The sequence below is a fragment of the Leucopleurus acutus genome (assembly GCF_964270905.1).
Source record: "Leucopleurus acutus genome assembly, chromosome: 6".
In the NCBI taxonomy this organism is placed as follows: Eukaryota; Metazoa; Chordata; class Mammalia; order Artiodactyla; family Delphinidae; genus Leucopleurus; species Leucopleurus acutus.
The window spans coordinates 47,906,073-47,930,829 of NC_139149.1; the positions used below are offsets into that span (position 1 = coordinate 47,906,073).

Here is a 24,757-nt window from a genome sequence, read left to right on the forward strand (position 1 = left end):
AACCAGCACTGATCAAACACAGCAAATTACCTGGAGATCAAGCACCTGATTGACAAGAAATCTATCATAAGCAGCTCTTCGGCACAAGCATACTTCAATGATAATTGGCCCTAATGATAACTCTGAAATGCAATTGTTAAGTGTAACCTGCATCATGATAAGAAAATGTATTTCTTTCCTTGTAACCTGTTGCGTTGAAAATTGACAATTCAGATAAAATATATAAAACTCTATAATCAGAAAATTTAATTAATACCATCTATTTCCTGACTAAACTGGAAGAGAGCCCAGTTATTGATTACTTGGAGATACAAGCTCCCGCCTTATTAATGTGTTTTACGCAGGGATATTAAATACCCCAAAAAACGGAAACAAGCAAGGTTCCATGTCCCTAGAAAGACAAAGAGTAACCCTTTATTTCTCCCTTTTCTTAGATCACAGAGCTGGAAGGAATCTGTCAAGGGTTTCAAATAGCTTTCATCTCACATGCCAACCCTGAAGAGTTGCTAGTGGTTGTGTCGTGTAGGGAAGGATTCTGAGGACCAGCCAGGCCCATCAGGAAAGAGTGTTCTCATCTATTTATTAGAAATTCTGCCAGGGAAGAGGAAATGAGGCAGTACATTGCTGCTTACTTGCTTTATTCCTCATCTCCGTTCAATTTGTTGATGTTACCAGTGAGCAACTGGAGACTTAAAGTGCTGGGCTACTTATTTACCATTTCTCTTTAGATTTATTTTAGCCTTATTATCAAAACTATTTGACATGCTACAGAAATACACATAATAACAATAAAGAGATGTGAAATACAGGATGAGACATAAATATATATATATATCATGGTGAGGATAAAGTTTGTCCCTGTGGCAAATTCTAAAGCCTTCATTTTCACCATGGCCTTTCCCAGCACTGGGTAATCCAGATTAATTGATATTTTAGTTGCTCATCCCAGCGCATGTGAGTATGAATGTGAGTGTGTGTGTGACAAATATGCACCCCAGGAATAGGTCCTGAGTTTGACTATCAAGAAAACAAGGCCTCTAAGAACCATTGCCCATTTATTTTGCTACTGTACTTTGAATTATTGGCAATAATACGTTTCAAAAGGAGATTTTTAATGAATTCATGTATAGTAAAAGTTATTAGTTCTGTCATAGCTATCTGGAAGAAATAAATATTTTTCTCTGATAATAAAAAAATAGAAGTAAAATTTAAAAAAGAAAAGAAAACAAGGCCTCTGAGACTTGGACTCACACCTCAGTTTTCCTTTGTGCCATAAAAAGGAGCATTTCATTCATTCATTCAGAAATATTCACTGATATGTGCTTGTAAGAAAAAAACAAAAATAAGCAAATTACACAGTATGTTAGAGGGTGGTATTATAACAATTAGATAGCACAGGGCAAGGGGGATTGAGATATCAAATGCCAAGGTAAAGTGGAGGCAGATTACAATTTTTAAAAAGGTGGCCAGGGTAGGCTTGTTGAGAAGGTGACATCTGAGCAAAGTCCTGAAGGAGGTGAGTCAGGAGGATCTGGGGAGGAGCCAGGCAGTTATGTGAGGAGGAAAAACCAATGAAGGGCTGGAAGGCTGAAGCAGGCCTGGTACGTTTTAGAAATACCAACGAGTCCACCATGGCTGGAGGAAAGCAGCAGAGGAGAATAAGGGGAGATAAGGTCAGAAAAATAATGGGGGAGGGAGGCAGGTAATACAGGATCCTGCAGCCATCCTAAGACTTGTAAATGACGAGTCAAGTGAAAAAGCCACTTGGGGTCAGCAAGCCAGGATGACTGAGTTCCGTGTCTTTGGAGACAGGGCCGACCTGTACATTTTGTGCACATGTGGACAGCAGCAGGGTACACAGATTTTAGGAACATGCCCAAAGATATTTATCTTAATGGCTCGTATCGGTCCATAACGTGAAAAGACATGCTCGGACTGTGACACATCCTGGCAACTGTGCCCGTGTGGCAGCAGTGCTCCTGAGATCGTACTGCTGGGAAGGTTTAGAAAGCAAGAGCAAGACAAGTGGAGAGTGAGGGGTTGCCTGATTTGCTGCAGTCTGAGGTCATTTATGAAGTGTCATCTCGTCATTTCTCTTCAACGTGGTATTAAAATTCTTCCTGGACATTTGTAAGTGGTGGACCCACAGAGGAAACCTTGGTCTGGCAAGTATCAGAGGTCAGAAAACCACTGAATCTATATATAGACAGTCCTCGACATAACAGTGGTTCGACTTACACTTTTTTTTTTTCCTGGCGGTTCGCGGGCCTCTCACTGCTGTGGCCTCTCCAGTTGCGGAGCACAGGCTCCGGACGCGCAGGCTCAGTGGCCATGGCTCACGGGCGCAGCCGCTCCGCGGCATGCGGGATCTTCCCAGACTGGGGCACGAACCGTGTCCCCTGCATCGGCAGGCGGACTCTCAACCACTGCGCCACCAGGGAAGCCCTCGATTTACACTTTTTTGACTGGTGCAAAAGGGGTATATGCATTCAGCAGAAACTGTACTTTGAATTATGAGTTTTGATCTTTTCCCAGGCTAGCGATATGTGGTATGATACTGTCTCACGATGCAGGGCAGCAGGTGAAGCTCCAGGTCAGCCACGCGATCACAAGGGTAAACACCCAATACACTTATAACCATTCTGTTTTCCACTTTCAGTGCAGTATTCAATAAATTACATGCGATATTCAGCACTTTATTATAAAACAGGCTTTGTGTTAAATGATTTTGCCCAACTGTAGGCTAATGTAAGTGTTCTGAGCACATTTAAGGTAAGCTGGGCTCACCTATGATGCTCAGTAGGTTAGGTGTATCAAATGCTTTTGACTCAGGATATTTTCAATTTACAACGGGTTTATCAGGACGTAATCCCACACTGCATGTTGAGGAACATCTGTTGTAGGACTGGGGTCTAAATGAACCCTATAAAGAAATAAAACCAATCCTGAAAAACTCATAACCGACATACCATTACTGTCTATGCAAGCCCAGTAAAAGCTGGTGCTGTCAGAAGAGACATCCAAAAAGAGAGGAAAGCAGAGGGGAGGGAGAGAGGAAACTAACTGTGGCATGATGACCTACTTCTGAAAGAAGAACGTTCCTTCAAGCTCAAGCCTAGGAATTTATCAGGAACTTGTAGCAGATAGAGAATAAAGCAGCTGCATAGCCCACAGGAGGTTCAGAAGCCAGAATCAAGTATTTTAAACTGTGATTTATTGAGCCACCAAAACACAGGTGAAATAAACTTCTACAGCTCAGTAAAGTTTCTGAATGTTTCCTGTTTGCAAACATTAAAAAGAGGGACAATTAATTCAAGGCCAAAGTGAATTCTAAGTGAGAATGGGTATAAGAAAAGCACAGTTTAAAAAAGCCTTCCTGGGACTTCCCTGGTGGCGCAGTGGTTAAGAATCGCCTGCCAGAAGACCTAAATAGACATTTCTCCAAAGAAGACATACACATGGCCAAGAAGCACATGAAAAGCTGCTCAACATCTCTAATTATTAGAGAAATGCAAATCAAAACTACAGTGAGGTACCACCTTACACCAGTTAGAACGGGCATCATCAGAAAATCTACAAACAACAAATGCTGGAGAGGGTGTGGAGAAAAGGGAGCCCTCTTGCACTGTTGGTGGGACTGTAAATTGATACAGCCACCATGGAGAACAGTATGGAGGTTCCTTAAAAAACTAAAAGTAGAATTACCATATGACCCAGCAAGCCCACTACTGGGCATATACCCAGAGAAAACCATAATTCAAAAAGACACATGCACCCCAATGTTCACTGCAGCACTATTTACAACAGCCAGGTCATGGAAGCAACCTAAATACCCATTGACAGATAAATGGATAAAGAAGATGTGGTACATATATACAATGGAATATTACTCAGCCATAAAAAGGAACTAAATTGGGCCATTTCTAGAGACATGGATGGACCTAGAGACTGTCATACAGAGTGAAGTAAGTCAGAAAGAGAAAAACAAATATCGTATATTAACGCATGTATGTGGAATCTAGAAAAATGGTACAGATGAACTGGTTTGCAGGGCAGAAATAGAGACACAGATGTAGAGAACAAATGTATGGATGCCAAATGGGGAAAGCGGTAGGGGGTGGTGGGGGTGGGGGTGGGGGTGGGATGAATTGGGAGATTGGGATTGATATGTATACACTGATGTATATAAAATGGATAACTAATACGGACCTGCTGTATAGAAAAATAAATAAAATTCTAAAATTAAAAAAAAAAAAAAAAAGAATCCACCTGCCAGTGCAGGGGACACGGATTGGAGCCCTGCCCCAGGAAGACCCCACATGCTGTGGAGCAACTAAGCCCGTGCGCCACAACTACTGAGCCTGCACACTAGACCCCACGAGCCACAACTACTGAAGTCCTTATGCCTGGAGCCCGTGCTCTGCAACAAGAGAAGCCACCGCAATGAGAAGCCTGTGCACCACAACGAAGACCCAACGCAGCCAAAAAAAAAGGGCCTTCCTTTTCCTTAAAGATGTCAACCAAGCTAAGAGTTGCTGGGAATCAGGATTTTGAGTATTTGCTGATTTTAATGTTTACTGACAATCAGGGAACAGCTGTGCATCCACTTATGTCTTTATAGGGCCATGAAGAGGTTTTCCTTTCCAATGGAAATGCCATTGGATACTCAAAAATACCAGCGTTCTAGAGAGAGCCACTTTGATAAGAATGATTGTGGTATAAACTGATAAAAGAAGATGACCCAGCAAAGTCTCACCTACTGTGATTTTAAAAGGGGTAGTCAAATAGAGAGCACGAGAAACATTTATTTATATTTCCTTCCATAAAAGCTTGAGACTGCTGGCAGAAATATAAGTAACACCACAAGATAGAAATAGATACGGAATTCAAGGTGAAGGGAAAATAAACCCAGGAGAGTTACTACACAGACCTGCGAAGCAGAAAGTGAAGTCCCACAGAACTGCCAACAGGGGATGCAAATTTGGCCTAGAACTTCCTAGCAGTCAAAATGAGAAGAAATACAACAGTTACAAAACTAGTGTTTGTCAGTAAAAGCAAGTCCAGGGCTCAGGAGAAGTCCTGTGTGTTCCAGCTCTGAGGCCAAAAGAAGCCTCCTCCTGTAGGTCTTCCTGAGGCCACAAGTTAGGTGCAAAGCCAGGTCAGACGACAGCACGGCGCCCGAGGACCCCGGTGGCGTGTGCAATTCTACCAGGGCAAACGGCTCTGTGGTTACCATACTATACTCTCTGCTGACTCTGCAGCATCCAGGGATAAAATCCACACTCCCTGTAACAGTGGTTATCAAGTTGGGCTCTAAAGAGGTGCTTTCGGAGTTCTACCAATTTTCTCTTGGAATTCCATTTCTTAGCCTTTAAATACAAAAAACAAAACACCAGACAACCCCCACAAAAACCCCACCAAGAAAACCAAACAGGAAGTGCAAGCAAATATACAGCACAACACATTTTATCACACCGATAACCACCCTCACACATGAAGTCTCCTCAAGGGCAGACTCTGGGTCAATGTGTCTCCTGCCATCTCTTCTTGTACATTTGAACTTCTTAAAAATGAGTCACTGATTAGGAAAGTTCTAATTCTGCATTGGTATTCTGGAAATTCAAGCCTGCACACGTCCATTCATATAAAATTGTACAAATAACCTACACATACATCACATTCAAACAAATGACAGGCCAGGAGCAGGTACAACTAGTTGGCATACACCCTCACCATGACCATGGCTATTAAGCCACCTGTACAGTAATAAGCACTGAATCACAACAAGGTAACATCATTAAGACTGGTCCCAACCGTACTTTGAGGTGCCCCTGGTCTGACCTTTACACCTATCACGAGGCATGCGAATAGCTGTATTACAATTCAATGTCAAGAAAAAAAACTTCTGGCTCTTTCTAGCTTTTGGATCAGATTAATTCAAGACGATACTAAGAAGATTTAGAAGACTGATACCTCTGCAACTGCTTATAGATGTTAAGCATTTTTCCCTAATACTATACCACCAAAATGGAAAACAGAAATATTCTAGATGTTAAGCTGCTGATACTGTTCTGCAACCGTCAGGAGTCCCAGTCTCAAATTTCTGAGTTCATCAAAACTGCCTCATCGTTCTCCCTGATGAATTTTATAAATGTTACAAATCTGCATTTATAAAATACATACTAAAAAAAATACTGGTTTGAAGTATTTGTATAGGTAGTTCTGTTTAAAATTTCATTTGACCGAAGGCCTTTTCTACTAAAAAATTTCAAAACCCCCTCTGGCTATTATAGATAGGGGGATACTGATCCCGTCAACCTTTGGAGATTGGGTGGGGCTCATCATTTCCAGCATTGAGCAGCCTTGCCAGCTGACGATATACCAGTCTAATCTAATCTGATACCAATATAATCGAATACAAACACTATCCTCTTCTGTGTGTGCCATGACAAGGTTGGGAAGCTCTGTGATGAACAAAGGAACTACAAATCCTTCTGGCAAGTTTTCATAAATCTGATTTCTTCCAACAGCTTTTGACAAGAGCTGCAGTGGAGAGGACAAAGTTGAGTTCTTTGGCAAGAAACTGAAGTACAGATATTTCATACTCGGGATTAAGGGCAGAGATGACTGTACAGTTTCATTCACTCCTGAAAAGTAAAGAGAGAAATCAAGATATGGGTGGTGGGGGAGACGACGGGATGTTTTCCCAGGCCTGCCACTTCCTAATTTTGACTCCAAGAAGGTCACTTAATCTCTGAACCGCAGCTTTCTCAATTATAACATGAAGGGACTAAATCAGTAGCTCATAACAGGGATTGAACATCAGAACCTCCTGAGAGCTTTAAAAAATACATAATGACAGCAGTAACATTCATACGTGCCAGGAAATGTTCTGAGCACTCCACACGTGTTAACCCGTTTAGTCCCCACAAGAACTCTGTGTTGTAGGTGCTGTAACAGGTGAGGAAACTGCGGCACAGAAAGGTTGAGAACTTTGCCCAATTAAGCGGCAGAGCCGGGCGGAAGGACCCAGAGCCTGTGCTCTTTAGTACAACTGCAGGTTACACTGACTCTCTCCATATGTATGTATCTCTGAATCTTCTGACTCAGAATCTACTGAGGGGCCTGGACATGCAAATTTTGATTCTGGTGAGCACTCCTTACTCACAGCCACTTGAACCAGAAGAAGTGTAAAGTTCTGTGATGCAGCCTGGAGATGAAACAAGTGCCACAGACTTTTTAGTTAAATAAATGCTCAGATTCTTTGGCCTCAAAGATCTCAGTCAAAATTAAATGGGTTTGGCTTTTAACAGCTAAATTGCATGGTATCAAACAACAACAAAAAAGATAATGAATAGAGAGAGAGAGTAGGAAAAATTTAGGAAACAAAATGTTATCTAGCGAGTTAAGTAGACAGACTACACAGGGTTACTGAAGTAGATTACGTAATGGAGTAAAACCTAAGCCTACAAATGGGCAGTAACAATAATATTTTCATAATTTTTGGCTTAGATTTGGGGGTGAAGCTGAAACATTTTGGAAAAACCCTTGGAAAGTATCAGTGCTCCCATCCAAATGGGCCAGAGGTCTCTTTGCTCCTAGGATCACAGATAACTGCCTCTTTGTTTCATCTTTAAAGAAACAATCCTTACGCTACCAGAGTGGCCTTTGGAAAGATGGAACTCTGCACGTACGTGCTGATACAGTTAAGTCCCCTACATACGAATGAGTTCCGTTCTGAGAGCACGTCTGTAGTCCAACAAAGTTAGCCTAGGTACCCAACTAACACAATCAGCTATATAGTACTGTACTGTAATAGGTTTATAACACTTTTCACACAAATAATACATAAAAAACAAACACAAAAAGTAAAACATGTTTAATCTTACAGTACGGTACCTTGAAAAGTACGGTACAACAGCTGGCGTACCAGGGCACATTGGCATCTTTGAAAGTTTGCAACTTGAAGGTTCGTACGTAGGGGACTTACTGTCATCCAGAAAATGTTAGTTTTTCATACAGATTCCCTCACAGACGTCTGAGTAATAGAGTCAGAAAGATGTTATGGCATTAAGAGAAAACGAGGAAGACAAGTGATCCTGGTCCCATAAGCAAGTTTAGCCAATGTAGACAAGTTTCAGCCTGGTGTGGCCAGGTCAGTGAGGACACAGACGGCCAGGACAGCCAGGAGGAGCAAGAGTCCACGTCCCCTGGCACAGCCATGAACTTGGCCAGGTTTGTTTGTGTTATGAGTGCACTTCCTCTCTAATTCTAGATACCCCATTTAGGGAAACTTGTCCTCCTCTCCTCCCACTCAGTCCCATGGCTCTCTTACAAAATCTCTTCTCAAAAGTCCCCAGTCTGAAGCCAAATGGTCCTATCAAGGGAGTTGCAGAGCATGTTATTAAACAAAAAGCAACGTTTTAAAAAGTGTCAGCCCCTAAAACTGAACTATAAAAATTGATGAAAATAATGACATGTTGGAGGAATATATAGATCGAATGGTTGACCATAAGGGCTACATCGGCAGAGAGTTTCCAATATACAGTATTCCAGCTGACAAATAATCAGGTTTAATGACTCGTCTCTCTTCTGCACTGAAGAGGCATCAGTCTGGAACTGACGTGTTGTTTCTTTCCACTTAATAGCCATATCAAAAGCACACAAATTCATAAAGCAGACAGGTACTCAATTTGGATTCGCAGAGAGTAGATGAGAATTGGCCGGCAAGAATAAAAACCAAGCTCTTCCTCCTGATCCTTATATCTGCTAATGGTACCAAACTCCCCGTTTCCTACACTCAAAATCTTACACTCACCGAATCATCTTCCTCTTTGGACCTACTCTCCTCCCAGTGAAGTACAAGCCTTCTTCTGGGATTAAAGAACCCCACGAGATGGTCCTAGAGAAGACCAGACAAGGCAGGCAGCCAGGCTAGTACTGGCTTTAAACCTGGGCTTGAGATGCTCACACATTCCTGAAGACTCATTCAAATGCCAAGCTTTTCTTGGTGCCCGCCCAGTCATATGCAATCACGCCCTACCTTCTCATCTCCATAGCACTTTCTGTCTCTCACATGACAACACCACATTCTGGTCTACATGACGTGTGAAGTTTACTTTCCATATAAGACAAGAACCTCCCTGAGGGCAGGAAATGTGCCTTACCCAGTGCAGCATCTAGCAGAATCAAAGGCGCGATGCTTAACAACTCACTTACTTCTACTTTAATTTCTCCTCAGAAGAGGTTTGGTCTGATGTTTTAATCAGATTTATACTTCTAGTAAAATTAGAATGCTATGTTAGGCCATTCTGTAAAGCACTGTTGTTTGGATTTGTTAGATGGGGATCCCTAAAAGAATGTTTCTCTTTGCAATGCACTAAGCCCCTCAGGCAACAAGCAAATGACAAACCTTCTCTGTACTGTGTAATCTCGGGGAGCCGCACACTAGACAGCTAACCAGGAGCTGAGTTGTGTATAACCAGCTACATTAGAAGGGATTACTTTGTGAGATGTCAGGAAAGATGAGTTCCTCCTCTATCCTCCCGCCTTTACCTTGAGCTTTTGATTCTGCTGGCTACTCAAGGGGACTTAAAGAAAGCTGATTTTTCTAACAAAATCTTGTTAAATCTATCATGGCTGAATATCTCTTTTAGGATCCCGGAGAAATGAGTCTTTTTATAGCTTGTGGTAAACAGAGGAACGTGGGCACTGATGAAGGGAGGATGAAGATAATGAACTGGCATTCAGAGTATGTTTGGGGAAGTAGAAAGCACAGTGGTTCGGAGTATGGGCTCTAGAGTCAGACTGTCCAAGCTCAAGTCCCAGCTCTATCATCATCAGCTGAATTATCCTGAGCAATAGGAGAAGGAAACCTCTCTCAACTCCATCTTTAAAATAAGGATAACAGTCAGACAGAGAAGACAAACATCATATGATAACACTTACAGGTGGAATCTTAACAAACGATACAAATGAACTTATTTACAAAACAGAAATAGACTCACAGACATAGAAAGCAAGCTTATGGTTACCAAAGGGGAAACTGAGGGGGAGGGATAAATTGGGAATTTGGAATTAACAGATACACACTACCATATATAAAATAGATAAACAACAAGGTCCTACTGCATAGCACAGGGAACTATAGTCAATATCTTGTAATAACCTATAATGGAAAAGAATCTGAAAAAAAGAATATATATTTTCTAAAATTTTAAATAATTTAAATTAATTTTTTTACATTTATTAATTTAAAAAATTAATTAAAATTAACTTTAATCAATTAATTTTTTAAAAGGAGTTAAAAAAATAAAATGGGGATAACAATACTGCTCATAAAGTTGTTCTTAGGATTAAATAATAAAACATCTGGCACAGTCCCTGGCACACAGGAAACATCTGTCAAAGGTTAGCTGCTGGCATGATTCAGGTGTTTACACATTATGCAGAAATGTTTTCCATACATTTATTATCAAATGAAGATGGGGAAAGATGAAGGGAGAGGTTGTAAATTTCTAATATTCATGCTATCCCATTAAGGAAATTCTAAGTCAAACCAAGCACAATTACCAAATATAGACTTAAGGCTTTTATTCCTGATGATACCTTCAACTTCATTTAATGGTTAAACACCCCCAAGCTGCTGCCACAGAAACCTAAGGTTCAGACAGAGGAACAGGGGATGAACATAAAGTAAACTCCACATCTGCTCTCACAGAGAAGGAGAGGATGCTCTTGAAAAAATTCTTGTGATTCTGGCCATTATCTTCAGTGTTGGCTTCCCAATTAACTTCTGCGAAGGCTAACATTGAAATTGGTTTGCCAACAGTGTGTGCAGTATTTGGGCAATACAGGGAAGAAGGCTCTTAATCATGCCTAGGAATAACAAAACGAAACCCTGAAGAAAAAGGTCAACTGACAGTAAGGAGGCTTGGCTAAATCTCTAAATATCCATGCTTACCAGCAGATTTTACACAGAGAAGAAATTAGAAAATAGGCATAATTGAGGTTTTCTGCCAAAATATCCAATGCATACATGCAGTAGGTCCTTGGCAATAACTAATGTTTGAGGTTTCAACTACTTGTGATGACACTGAAAGTCTCTGACCTGGAGTAATTTAAAATTTTGCTGCGGTATGTATTTGAATCATGGGCACTCAGACAGAGGGAAGTGAGTCACGCAGCCAGCGAGGAAGCGTAGCCCATCACCCAGGGTCCATATTTCAAGAAGGTTTTGCTCTAATTGTGTAGCAGTAACTCTCAAGACGGGATTAAATGTTGTGTTAATTTTTGAAAATTGCCCACCCCCTAAAAAAAGCCAACTGATAGTTCTAATGATAAAAATAAAGAGCAAAGAGAGGTCTAAGAAAGAGCTGGTTCTCTACTGGAAAGCAGGTATTTGTGGAGAATTTTTTTGATGCTGAAATTATTTTTGTGAAATTCTGGGATTTCCAAAAGTCTTCAGACTATATCTTGGTACGTCAAAGTTCTATTGCACACAAAGTATTTCTTAAAGTGCCAGAATTCTTTCATACCAAGAAGGAAAAGGAAGCAATTAACATGAACAAGAAAATAAACGATTTTATATAGCTTATCCAAGAGATGACTAGGGAGATACACACTGTTAAATACACACTGTTGCTCCTAAACTCTGAAATCTGCTTTGACTTCCATTTTTAGAGGAAAAAAAAGATCACAAAGATGATATATATCTTGCCCAGTGTCTAATGCATCCTGTTTTACTCTTTGACTATATAGACCCTGACTGGAATGTTGTCCATGAAGAAAGAGTTAAATTACAATTAATGACTCAATATTTTGATGCAATAGATTGGCACACCTTTTTAAAAGAGTGAGATAAAGTCTGAAAACTTCACATCTTAGATCACACTTTTCAGAAAATGCCCAATTTTCTTGGTCTAAGCCCTCTTTGAATTATTATGTGTCACCCTCTTATGCTAGTAATAATAAAAGAAGCCAAGTCCGAGAAACTATTGCTAATAGTGTTTTATATTCTGAGAATCTTCTAGATCGATGAAGAAAGAATTATTGAGAGGATAAAAATTAGCTGCTTTACAGAACAAAAACATTTGGAACTTAAAAAGAAATCCTATTATTTACCATATAAATAAAATGTATATATGCGCCAAGGAGCTATATAATAGCAACAGAAAGAAAAATGGCATGCATTTGCTATGATTATCTATGGCAAACATCATCTTAACTCAATTTCACTTTTGGGGAGAGCTTTTTTTAAGTACCCCAGTCAATAAAACATTTTTGTTAAGGCACACATTTAATGAGAGAACTATTTTTTTATCACTCTATGTTTCTGTTAACTTTTCTTTTTCTGACTATCTTTCAAAGGAACCTAATAAAATTTTGCTAGATACAGTTTTCAGTACCCTTGTAAAATGCAATTTTAAAAAACCTAAAAGCTCAAATGGCTTTGGAATACAATACAACTCAGTATGTCCAAATTTCAATTATCCTAGAGGTGGTGGATACCAAAGAAAAAACAATCTGTGGGTCTTTCATTGTTGATGTGTGTGAGTTAAATACACCATGACCACCACCGCCTCTACCACTAAGACACTACTTCAACTTGCCTAGAAACGTCACTTGAAGGGTAAAGTATGCCTCAAGGAGATATGTCAGCTTCTAATTTAACACTGTATCAAGAGCTATGGGTCTGTAAGATTCACAAGTCTGACTTTAGAATAAGACTGAATGTAGGCAATAAAATCTTTTGGTCCATGTCTTTCATGTTTGTACAGCTGTCTGAATACTCCAGCATACATCCATGTGGGCTGTGTTTCTTTCCTAAAGTAAATGTATTAATAACTTAGGGTATGTTCAGGCTTCTTGGACTGAGTCATTTGGGGATACCTGAATGGCCTTGGGTTACCTGGCTTTAAAGTCTCTCTTCAGTTTGAAAGTGAGAATCAGATCACTTTTGGATGGAGTGATTTTTCCTGCTTCATCACAGGATCATTGTTTTGTTTTCAATTTAAGCTACTCTCATTTCTTGAACTTTATATAAATTCCAAAGGATTTCATATATACCTGGGATTTCCTAATAGTGGGTCTGTCAGGCCCTTGTTACTTTCAGGGTAAACACTTAAGGTTTAACTTCCTATTAGGGTTAAAGGTTGATTAATTAAGCATAAAAAACTGTATTTATCTTACTAGAATGCCTTCACTTTCAAATTTACCTTAAAAGTAGCCTAATGATTTTGAAATAAAAGGGATGATCATTTTATTCCAGGGTAGAGAAAAAAGAACTTTCAGCAGATAAACTGCTTAAGAAATTTTAGAGTTACAGAGATAAATGGAAATGTATAAAGAATTATTCCTTATCATTTCAAGTTGTCCATTTTCCTAACAGTTGCCCTGACTTTTTACTATAGTCAGAACTTAAATTATTCTTTTAAAGTCAGTGTTCAACAAAACAACTAGTGGTTTCAGAAAAATATTTAGTTCAGTGGGCCCTGTTTGTGGCTTATACGAATGAATAAAAGGATGGCCACATCTGGGGAACACAGGGAGAGGCTGGAGTTTAGGGTTTGAGAATCAGTGAGAGTCTGTGCCCTTCCTGTGCACTCTCTCTCAGTTAGTGCAACTCACATTTTCACTTTATTCAAAGCTAAAACCTTACAGTCATTTTTAATCATGCTTCAGTCCCCGCATTCCTATGTCTAAGGCGCCCTGCCGTCCCAGTGCCTCTCCCCTCCATCGCCTATCACCACCCTGGTTCAGGGTCGCGTCGGCTCAGCCTATGACAGCCCTCTTCTCCAAGCCAACCTTCTGACTTCTGTTGTAATTACCATTCTGAGAAAAAAAGAAAACACTGAATTATGCTTCTCTTCCACTCCACGGGCCAACTTCTCTGAAACTAAAGAACAGACTCCAAACTTTTCAGCTTATTATTCAAAGTGCTAACGATATGCTCCCAAACTGCATCTCAGCCTCTCTTTGCTCTGCATCCACACTCTCCACTCCGGGCACCAGGAGCCCTGGCTAACGAACAACTGCTGAATGGCAGCTTCGCACCAAGAAGTGTTCTTTGTGCTTTTGTAAACATCCAAGCACGCTCACATCTCTTGGGCCCTTTTGGAGGCCTGGAGGACACTATCATTTCCACCCCGCATGAAATCTACCTTGTCCTTTAAGGTTGAGAATCATCTCCTCCCCGAAAGCTATCCCCTGGTATCGAGGTTAACGAAGACTTCCTCCGACCCCTCCCAGAACACTGCACTGATTATAACATTTACTTTATTCTGTCTTAAATTAGGGTTGGCTGTTTATGTCTGCCTCTGTTGATCTGTGTTGCTTTTCCGCTTCACCTTTTTAAGAGTTGCATTATATTCAAAAGAATAAGGAAAACTTGCAGAAAACAGAAAACAAAGCACTAGGAAATGAAAATATACTGGATATTACAACCAAGGAAACACTCTATATCAAAAATATTTCCTTTTAATTAGTAATAGGCTATAATATTATAGGCTAGATTTAATTTCACATTTATATAAAAATCATGTTTTACTGTACTTTGAAATGAATTAGATATCTATTGAATGAAAGGGGAAAAAAAACCCCAAAAAACTGGTTGACCAAGGATTGGTTTGGGAATGAGAAAAAGGTTGTAGAAGGTGGGAGGAGTAGAAATACCTCATCTTGTTTTAATATCAATAGACTTTTTCCTTTAAAATAAGCTGTTGATACACTGAGTTATGCAGACCTTTTCATGTGATGTCAGTATCACAGAAATGTCCATCCTTGGCCAACAGAGACCCACATATTTGCTCCTACTGCAAACCAGGAAGAACTATGGACCATACCTTGCGCCCAAATACTGTTTTTTTTTGTTTGTTTTTATTGGACCAAATATTGTTTTTAAATTTTCAGAAAAATTAGTTGGGACACAACAAAAGATTTTACAGTATTATGACAAGGAATAAATCAGGGGTGAGTGGCATGAGGATAAAACTAGTCTTTTGTGAGTGAAGTGCTTCTCCCCCCACCCCCCGGCCCTCCCCCCTTGTCCCCCCCAAAAAACGCCTCAGGGAGAGAAGGTTGGTGGTTCATGTTAATATAACCTATTTTCTGGCTTTCCCAGCTTTCAGGATCAGAATCTGGTATTTTCTCCTTAATTTAAAATGTAGGATTACATATAACTTAAATTTATTCTAGTAGTTAGGATTTTGAGGAGGATTTTGAGGAGTAAAGGCTCAGGTATGGGGAGACTAATATTTGCTCAATGACCTAGACTGTGGACCAGCTCCTCTCCTTATATTGCTTGATTTAATTCGAATCACAACCTCATGATATAAGCATTATTTGACCCCTTTTACAGGCTACTGACTGAGAATAAGGCACTTGCCTAGCACTGTGGTAGGTAACTCTGGGGCACCAAAATCTTGCCACCCTGACCACCATGAGTTTATACTGTAGGTAAGAAATCTGTGAAGATGATATGCTGTCAGCATTACACAGTCACAGACATGCTGCTACATAACAAGCCCTTGGAGAACAGAAATGTATGGAAGTAAGATGCTGACTGGGAGGTGGGGATGCATAAAAATAAATAAGGAGAGGTTAGTGTGGTCCACGCATGAAGGAGGCAGGGGGCGCTTAGACTCGACCCTGGACAATCAAGAAAGGGCAACGGGGCTTCCCTGGTGGTGCAGTGGTTGAGAGTCCGTCTGCTGATGCAGGGGACGCGGGTTCGTGCCCCGGTCCGGGAGGATCCCACATGCCGCGGAGCGGCTGGGCCCGTGATCCTGCACATCCGGAGCCTGTGCTCCGCAACGGAAGAGGCCACAGCAGTGAGAGGCCCGCATACCGCAGAAAAAAAAAAAAATAAAAATAAAGGGCAACGGAGAGGCCCGAGGGGAGGCAGCAGCAGGAACAAACGGTTCTCGCTTGTCACCCCTCAGGGAGGGAGGGAGGGAGGAACCACCCAATTCTTCCGGCTCTGAGAATGAAGACAGGCCAAAGAAGAAGCCGCAGGCCTTGGTGACTAAGAGTATAATGGGAAATAGCCAACACTGCTCCAAAGCTTCAACCTGGGGAGAGTAAATGTGGAAAAATGACGGTTTGGAGAGGAAGGAGATAGTGTTGAATCTGAGGTGCTAGTAAGATATTCAAGTGGAAAAATCTGCAGAAAATTGTAAAGAGTGGAGACTAACCCTCTGAGAGGATGGGGCTGCAGAGGAAAAAGCCAAGAAAACTTAAATCAAAAGAACAAGGAGTTGGGCTTCCCTGGTGGCGCAGTGGTTGGGAGTCCGCCTGCCGATGCGGGGGACGTGGGTTCGTGCCCCGGTCCGGGAAGATCCCACATGCCGCGGAGCGGCTGGGCCCGTGAGCCACGGCCGCTGAGCCTGTGCGTCCGGAGCCTGTGCTCCGCAGCGGGAGAGGCCACAGCAGTGAGAGGCCCGCGTACTGGAAAAAAAAAAAAAGAGCAAGGAGTTGAGGAGATGTGGACAACAGTGAAAACAAGCCAGAGGAAATAAGGGAGATGGAAGATGCCATGCAGTTTCAGCTGAAACTTGAAAGGAAAATGCAAAGGGTTAAGGTAGTGAAAAAATGGCAGCACCAACAGCCGTCGGCTCATCTGCCTAGAAAATCTGCCAGAGAAGTTGGAAGGGCAACACAGTCAGGCAAACTTTTTTGTTTGGCTTGCTTTTAGAGAAGGCGGAGAATGAAGATTATTTAAAGGTCAGGGGGTTAAAGATGAGTCCTTTCTGTCACTCAGCTCATTCCATTTCCGAAATGTGCTGGTTAACTGGACTGATGTCTTCTTTTTGAGCAGATAACACTTTAGAAATAGGGTGCAGAGCTGCAGCAGCCAGAGTGGTCACGAGGTCCCAACAAGACTTCCTATATATACACACATCACAGTGCGGAAGTTCGCTAGAGCTGGTCAGCTTCTTTCATCAAATCTTCTTAGAAAATTGATCTCCTTTCACTCCCTATCACCTGACCACCATCACCACTGTCACATCCCTGCCCAGTCCTTCAGACCAGTGTCCTTCAAGTCACCGAAACTGACCACCCTCCAGTGTGAGCCCCCTTTCCCTCAGCCATGTTGACCTACACTTTCCAGTGTCCCAAGTCCCTCTTTGACTTGGGCTGAGGCTGCTTTTTCACTGCCATCTCTTGTGTTGACATCTGCTTTTTCACTCTCATTTCTTCTAACATTATAGCATCTGTATGTTCTACTCCAAACATAGCTTTTTAAAAATACTTTCTGTCTCCCTCTCCGGTTTTCACAATCCTCATGTCATTCTTGCCTTCAGGTTTCACTCATTGTTTGTATGTTATCAAGTCCCTGTTGCAAACATTCTTAGGTATCTTTTTCCATTTTTCTGTTACATAACCCTCTAAAATATCCAACTCCCCTTAGAGACCCAAATTACTTGTTTCAATTGTTGCCCCTCCTACAATGCACATTAATTTGTAAATTACACTGCTAAATTTTTATTTCTAAAATATATATATTTTTAGAGCTATGAATTTACACCTATCTTTGCTGAGAAGCTTCTGAAACTTTTCTAAAAAATTTCTAATTATGTCCAGTTTTTTAAGCTCTAGGATGAGTCACTTTTCCATAAGGTTCTTGTCACTTCCATGTGGCCAACTAGCTATTCTTTACTGGAAACAATTAAGTCCGGAACAGGAATGCTCCTTTTTGCTCTCTCCACATTTTAAGACACAAAATTGTCAACCAGACAAATCTGGTACTTATTAGATGCTCTGTGTTAAATGGAACAAAGCTTTCAGCAGATATTGACATAGAGTTCTCTATTACTGTATGTCTTGCCTCTGTATAATACATAAAGAAAACTACCATCAGAGCTAAATATCAAACCTGGGGTTTTGCAAATGATGGGAGAGAGTGAGTGGCAAACCATTATTGCTGCTATTGATAACAGCAAAGAGACTGATGTCTACACATGCTGAGAAAATCCACGTATGTCAAAGAGACCACCAACAACAAAGGAATGAATTTTTCAGGAAAGATGATCAAATGCTCTTCTGCTGCATTTGGAATATGATTTGACTCAGTAAAAAAAACTGCTGGTTTAATTTTTCAAATACATATTTACTGCATATAAAACATGGTATTACTCTATTATTTTATGGTTGTTTAACTCTATCCCCTTAATGTTACAACTCACCTTACAGGATTCAAAACTAGCTGAGGAACAATTTGTCTTCTGAAATCCTTTCCCCTTCTCTTACACCTCAAGGATGTGAGGGTTCATTTTATTCTTTTGTGTCCTACAAAGTTATATTTTTAGCTCCTTAGACTTCAGGTGCTCTATCTACCTGTAATTATGTTGCAAAAGCAGAGGAAGATGCCTGTAGAGGTCAACAGCAGACAAGATAGCAAAAAGGCCTATTTGTGGTCTTGAACAGCTGCAACGGGGCAGGGCGTGCCTGGCAAAATTCCATCTGACTCTGGTCAGGCATGACAAACCCCAAGAGCTGGACTTGCTTTCAAAGTCATCCCTAGCACAGGACATTATTTCACTGCCCTGGGAGCAAAGGCTGCAGACAAAGTCCAAAGGGGCTGATCAGAAGGGTAACACGGGAAAGGCGGAGGGAGGGTCCTGAGGGTGGCGGCCTTCCGAAGGCTCTCCAGATGCTGACGAACCACCTCCCAGTGTCCCACCCTCCTCTCTAAAAACACGACAGAGCAAAACCACCAGCGCTCCTGATGGAAGGCCAGATGTTACTTTTAGTTCCAGTTTGCAAACGCTGCCCAAGTAAGTTTTGAAAAAAATTTTTTTCTTAAAGCAAGAAGTAATACATTTATACTTTACCCAGTACAACAAAAATAAGATGCTATTAATCATATGTTTAGAAATGGAAATACTTTTCAGGGAACAGGAAACACTCTTTAGTGGACGTCCTTTTCCACAGTTATATAAAGTTCTGTTTGTGAGGTACCATGATTGTCCTTGGAAAAATAAAAGAGGCTGTTGTACGTGCAGGCTTTTATAGCTTAAAGGGATTGGAGGCTTTTAGTCTTTACACTGTGATCTTTGCAATGTACAGTGCTTCTGGCTCCTTGGTTTAAACTGGTGCTTTCTTCCTTAGTTAATGTGATTGCAGCAAAGTAGCATACTTATATTCTATTTATCGACAAGCATATAATGCAAATTTCCTTTGGAACAAAGTTATACATGTATGCACATTTCATCTCAGGACACAGCACGGGGGGCAGTGAGAAGAGGAATAGGAACTTTGGGCATAAGAATGCCCAGAACTGAGGACTTCCCTGGTGGTGCAGTGGTTGAGAATCCACCTGCCAATGCAGGGGATACAGGTTCGAGCCCTGGTCCGGGAAGATCCCACATGCCGCAGAGCAGCTAAGCCCGCGTGCCACAACTACTGAGCCCGTGTGCCACAACTACTGAAGCCCGCGTGCCTAGAGCCCGTGCTGCACAAGAGAAACCACTGCAACAAGAAGCCCGCGCACCGCAACGAAGAGTAGTCCCCGCTCGCCGCAACTAGAGAAAGCCTGCAACAAAGACCCAACACAGCTAAAACTAAATTAATTAATTAATTAATTAAAAAAAAAAAAAAGAATGCCCAGAGCTGAGCGTGAACAACCGGACCACAAAACTACAGGTGTGAGTGAAGACAGACTACCTTTGCCCCCCTGGCATTAGCGTTTATACCCATTTAGGATTAAGTTAGACGGTAACTACCTTTCTGACAAACGGTGACAACGAACGTTTCTCTTATGATGAGACAGAATGGCCCCAAGAGGTGCTTCCACAAAATATGAGCACTCCTCAAAAACGAACCAGCCGTGTTTTTAAACAATTCATAGCCTGCTTCTCATGTGCCAATAAAGTCAAATTCTACTGAGCACATGCTCCATGCTCCAATTTATCTTATTATATAGGCATTCTGTTGATCGTAATGCTGACTGAAAAAGCATCCAAGGACTCAAAACTTAGAAACCCTGTCAACTGTGACCAGAATGAGCATTCCCAGATTTGTCTTGTACTAAACCTCTCTTATAACACAATTTATCTCACTCTGTAATATGATCAAGGAGATATTTAGGAGCTAAACACAAGAACAACTTCTACTTACGGCTGACACAGCTTCACCAGGTCCTGGTCTGTGGTGTTGGGAGGCAGCCCCCGGATATAGAGGTTCGTTTTGCTTAGCTGATCCCATCCTGAGCTGCTACTGCTACTACTGTTGTTATTACTGCTGGTGGTGCTGGGGCTGGGAGGGGCCATGGGGTGGGCTGGGACCAGAGACTGCTGGAAAACAAAGACGGCAGCGTTAGAACGCCAGACAGAACCGATTCGGCACCATTCAGAGGCTGTATGACCTCCCAACCAAGACGAAGTTACCAAGATATGCATACAGATTTATCTTCAGCTACTTTACCGCAGATTTTAACTTACACCTTAAAAAAGATCTGTTCATTCTACAAAAATACCCTCTCCTTCAACATGAATAATAGGATTTTACTCAGCAGAATATTCTCTACCTACACCTGAAACAGGACTAAGTTTTTGTAAGATTTTATTCACATACTTTAAGGCACACATCTGATACTCAAAACGAACTTGCATAAAGTTATTGATAATATCATTTTAATCTACAGTCATTTAGAAATCACTGGACTTTTGAAAAGGTTTTCAAATTCTGAAGGACACTTGATTGAAACTTGCTGACAATTTTATTGAGATGATTCTTAGGGATTAAAAAAAAAAAGATTACTCTTCAAGTGTAAGAAGGTTAGAGTTCAGTCAAGAGGCTCAAATAAGGAAGACTTCACCTAGTTCTAAGACAGGCCCATGGCTTCCTTGAGACATCTGGATAAGATTCACAGGTCGGCTACCTTTCGCTCTGGCTAACCTTGTGAAATTTAACCCCTGTGAGAATGGTGTAGAAGCTGGAAACCTTCCCAGGACTGGCAGCAACCAAGGTAACTTTTACAAAGCCTGCAAGCCAGGCTCGGTGTGGTTTCAGTCGGCAGCCACCTAGGAAGAATGTCTGAAAATGTACTCACATCAGATAATTGTTAACCAATCGAAAGAAACCACAGTTCTCTGTCCCTATGCCACACACATGACCTTTGAGGAAGTTAAATGGTTCAGTTTGACATGGAAGTCAGCACACCCCAAAGTGTCCTCACAGCAAATGCTCTGCAGTTTCACACCAGGACAGGAATTGTTTTTACTTCACATCTTCTAAATAATAAATAGACTAACCAAGGGCATCACTGACACTGAGTAACAGTTTGAAGATGGAAAATTAGTCACTAGACATTCAACAAAATTTTCAAATCTTACAGCTTGATTTTTACTACCATAAACAAGAAAATGAGGCATCTCTAGGACCCAATTAAATTCCACTTTAGAAAGTTCAAAACGTAGACCCCCTGCAATAAATATAACCTTGCTGACCTTGTCAGCAAACTCAACTTTCCAGGACAGATTATCTGGCTCTGCACCCAGTTTCTGCCACGGCCACCCTAACTCCACAGTACCCTGAGGCACTGGGCACCTCATGAATCTAGACATGTAACCATTTCTTCATGGCCTATACTATGAAGATTGTTCTTCTCACTGCCCAGCGCCCTTGCTAAATTAAAATCAGAGTCCAAACATCACTTTATCTCAAGGGATTCTTTTTCAGAAAGGAGAGGTGCAAGAAGGGTTAACAGTCAATGTATAAATGAAGGCTGAACTTGAACCAGGAACATCAGCACAGCTTAATCCAAACAAAACCTGTCTGAGATCATATCCTATCAAGTCTATCTGATTTATGCCCTTAATAAGCAGTTGAACTCAAATCCTTTCCTCTCATCCCTGGTTTGTCTCTAAGGGATAAAAACAGCTTTCCAGGTATAAACTAAGCCCTTCTCCTGCTCTGCCACTGTTGGCACCTCAGACCTCCCAGCTGTGCCACACAGAGGTCTGTGTCCCTTCTCCAAAGTCACTCAATATAGCTGCTAGCTGCAACCTGCCATCAACAAGGCACCCTCTATTTCTCACTTCAGTGAAGAACAGAGGGGCTGGGAAGTTAACACATATATCGCCACCCTGTCCCTAGCCTTCGATTTACACAAAGAACTGACAGTTGTAGACATCTAGGCAAGACTGTAGTTTTTCTTAACTCGCCTCTGATTCACATCCGAGAGCCTGTGCTTGCCTCAAACACAGCTTTTCACCATAGGACCTAGTGTGTTCAGCGCTGCAGTCGGGGGACGAAACGTGGTCACCTGGGTAAGCCTTGCAGGGGTCTGACAGGAGCTGTGGATTGGGTCCATGCCCACCTTGCAGTGGGATGACACCACCCAAAGAAAGTGAACCAGCAGGCATCTGAAAGACTGCATCCCAAGTCTGCCTCAGCTCTCACCTCTGCTCTTCTCTGGGGTGGAAAGTGGAGGGTCGGGCATAGACTTACCCAATGAAAAGAAACATGTGGATGTGTGAGTTATCTGAAGATCTCCTGGACATGAAGGAGCAGGCTTTTATTTATGCATCTATATTTGGCAGAAGCAGAGCCGTGATCTACATAGCTGATGGAATGCATCTTCGACCGGCCTCCATATTTATGACAGCAATATTTTCCCATGCTGGAAGTAGGTGGGGAGCACATACAGTCTGTGCCTCCCCACTTTCTCTCCAACCTACTCTTTGGGGGAAAGAAATCTCCTAGTATTCCGATCCCCCCTGGGAGAAGGGAGGTCCCGAATGCATCCTGAGGAGGGTGACTGGTCTCTGGTGAGTCCTGGTGACCAAGGTTAAATTCAAATGAATCCTATTATCAACTCTCAGAAATAGGTGATGACTAAAGACAAGAAGCATTAACTTAGTCCAAGTTGTCCATATTCCATTTTCTGGTACAGAAACTTTTAGATCAAAGATTGAGTTTTTAGAACTCATTGAAATTAAAAATTTAAATCCTGATAAAGACTTCCTCATGTTCAAAGAAGAAAATGCAAACACAATAAAGGAGTTTATTCCAAAATATTCAGAATGGGTTAATGATAATTGTTAAGAGCAGGGTAATGATTATTGTCATACCCTGCATGTTTCATATGTGCCAGACACTGTGCCATGCGTCATCTTACTTAATCCAAACGAGACAGATGCATTATTGTTCTCCCATTTTGCAGATCAGGAAACTGAGTCTCAGGAGACGTTAAGTAATGTGCCATGGTGACACTTTTAGTAGGCGGCAGGGCTGCAATTTGAACTCAGATCTGCTGGACAACAAAGCCGGAGCCCTTGATCTGTACTCTGAATGGCACCCAAAACACTGTCTATATCCTAAATGAACTATTAATATTATTTCATTTTTCTGTGCCCATTCTTCCTGCAACTTAAATTATGAAATTGAACTTTTTCTGAAATATGACACTTAATACCATTGGTGGCTAAGTTTTTTTAAGAAAAAAAATTCCAAGGTGCCTTTAAGTTAATTTAATGAGCAACAGTCAACTTGTGCTTTTTTTTTTTAACAAAACCCTTAAAAAGGTCAGTTTTTAAAATTCGACCTTATAAATCTTTTCATTAAAAGAATTCTGCAAACAATTTTGGAAAGCCACAGCACGTTACAGCCGAACATCAGAGTCACCATTTTAGGAAGGCTCCACTTAACCAGTGAAGAATGAAACCCTCACTCCCAGATTGAAACACAAACACTGACAAGTCTTTATCTACAACTTCAGAACCCTGATCAATTTAAAGCAATTACACTTTGTAGTCAAGTGCCTCAACAGCACGAACCGCAGACTTAAAAAAAAAAAAAACAAGAAAGAAAAAAAAAGCTTACAAGTGGACGATATTTTATCAAACTCCATTTTCATCACTGGTTGTCCTTTTACATTTTGCCTCTCAAAAACCCCTAAGCTGCCCTAGAATTTGAAAAGACACTCCCCACCTTCCACCCCTTGGATGAAGCATGTGGACAATTTTCACAAATTCAACCTATTTATTTAAGGAACTGGGTGGCTGAATGACCACAGCTAAGTGCTGACCCATCCCACAAGAGCCTAGGAGTCTGTAGCTCAGCCTTCTCTGGCCTAATCTCACTGCTTCAGGTCAGGTAAACAAGATATCTATCAAGTTATCTATCCAAGGGCAGGGAAAACAAGCTAATTCAGTTTTCACAATAACATTTAACTAGGCTGAATTCGCATGCCTAAAGTGATAGAAAAATAAAGTTGGTGGTGAATAAATGGGTGGCTCTGTTAGCAGAGCCTCTCTGCACTCCCTGCAGGAGTGGGTGTGGGCACCAGCAGGAAGAGGGCTTGTCAACACTCAGGGAGGACTTCCTGTGTGGACCACAATCAGGGAGGACTTCCTGTGTGGACAGCACTCAGGGAAGACTTCCTGTGTGGACAGCTCTGATGCCTCCATCCCACCAGGAAAGCCCACTCACCTCCTACACTAAAAGACAGACACGCAGCAACTACACGTACGGTAAATCTATTTCCCTCCCCATCACATCACCCCTCACCCCAATGCACATTAAGAAGTCTCTTCTATATAAATGCAAATCTAAGTCTCTTTTAAAAACGGGATTAACCACGTGTGAACTAAAAATATATTAGTAATCATGTACATTGTTGTAGATTTCTATTCAGCAAAGAACAATGAAAAAACAAAGACCTGTCACTATAAATTCTATTGTCTTATTTCCTTCCTATTTCTAATAGGCTCAAGAATAGTGCTCTGACCAATCTTATAGCTGAAGCTGTTCT

At 41.3% G+C, this 24,757-nt stretch overlaps 1 protein-coding gene across 1 annotated transcript in view; it reads right to left on the reverse strand.

The window, feature by feature from the left end:
* The window catches only part of RBMS1 (RNA binding motif single stranded interacting protein 1), a 130,642-nt gene that overhangs the window by 73,926 nt on the left and 31,959 nt on the right, over positions 1-24,757 (reverse strand). Inside the window, exon 2 of the mRNA XM_082841775.1 lies at positions 20,119-20,294. Within this exon, the coding sequence (XP_082697901.1) occupies positions 20,119-20,294 (176 nt within the window). The remainder of the gene's footprint in view (positions 1-20,118; positions 20,295-24,757) is intronic.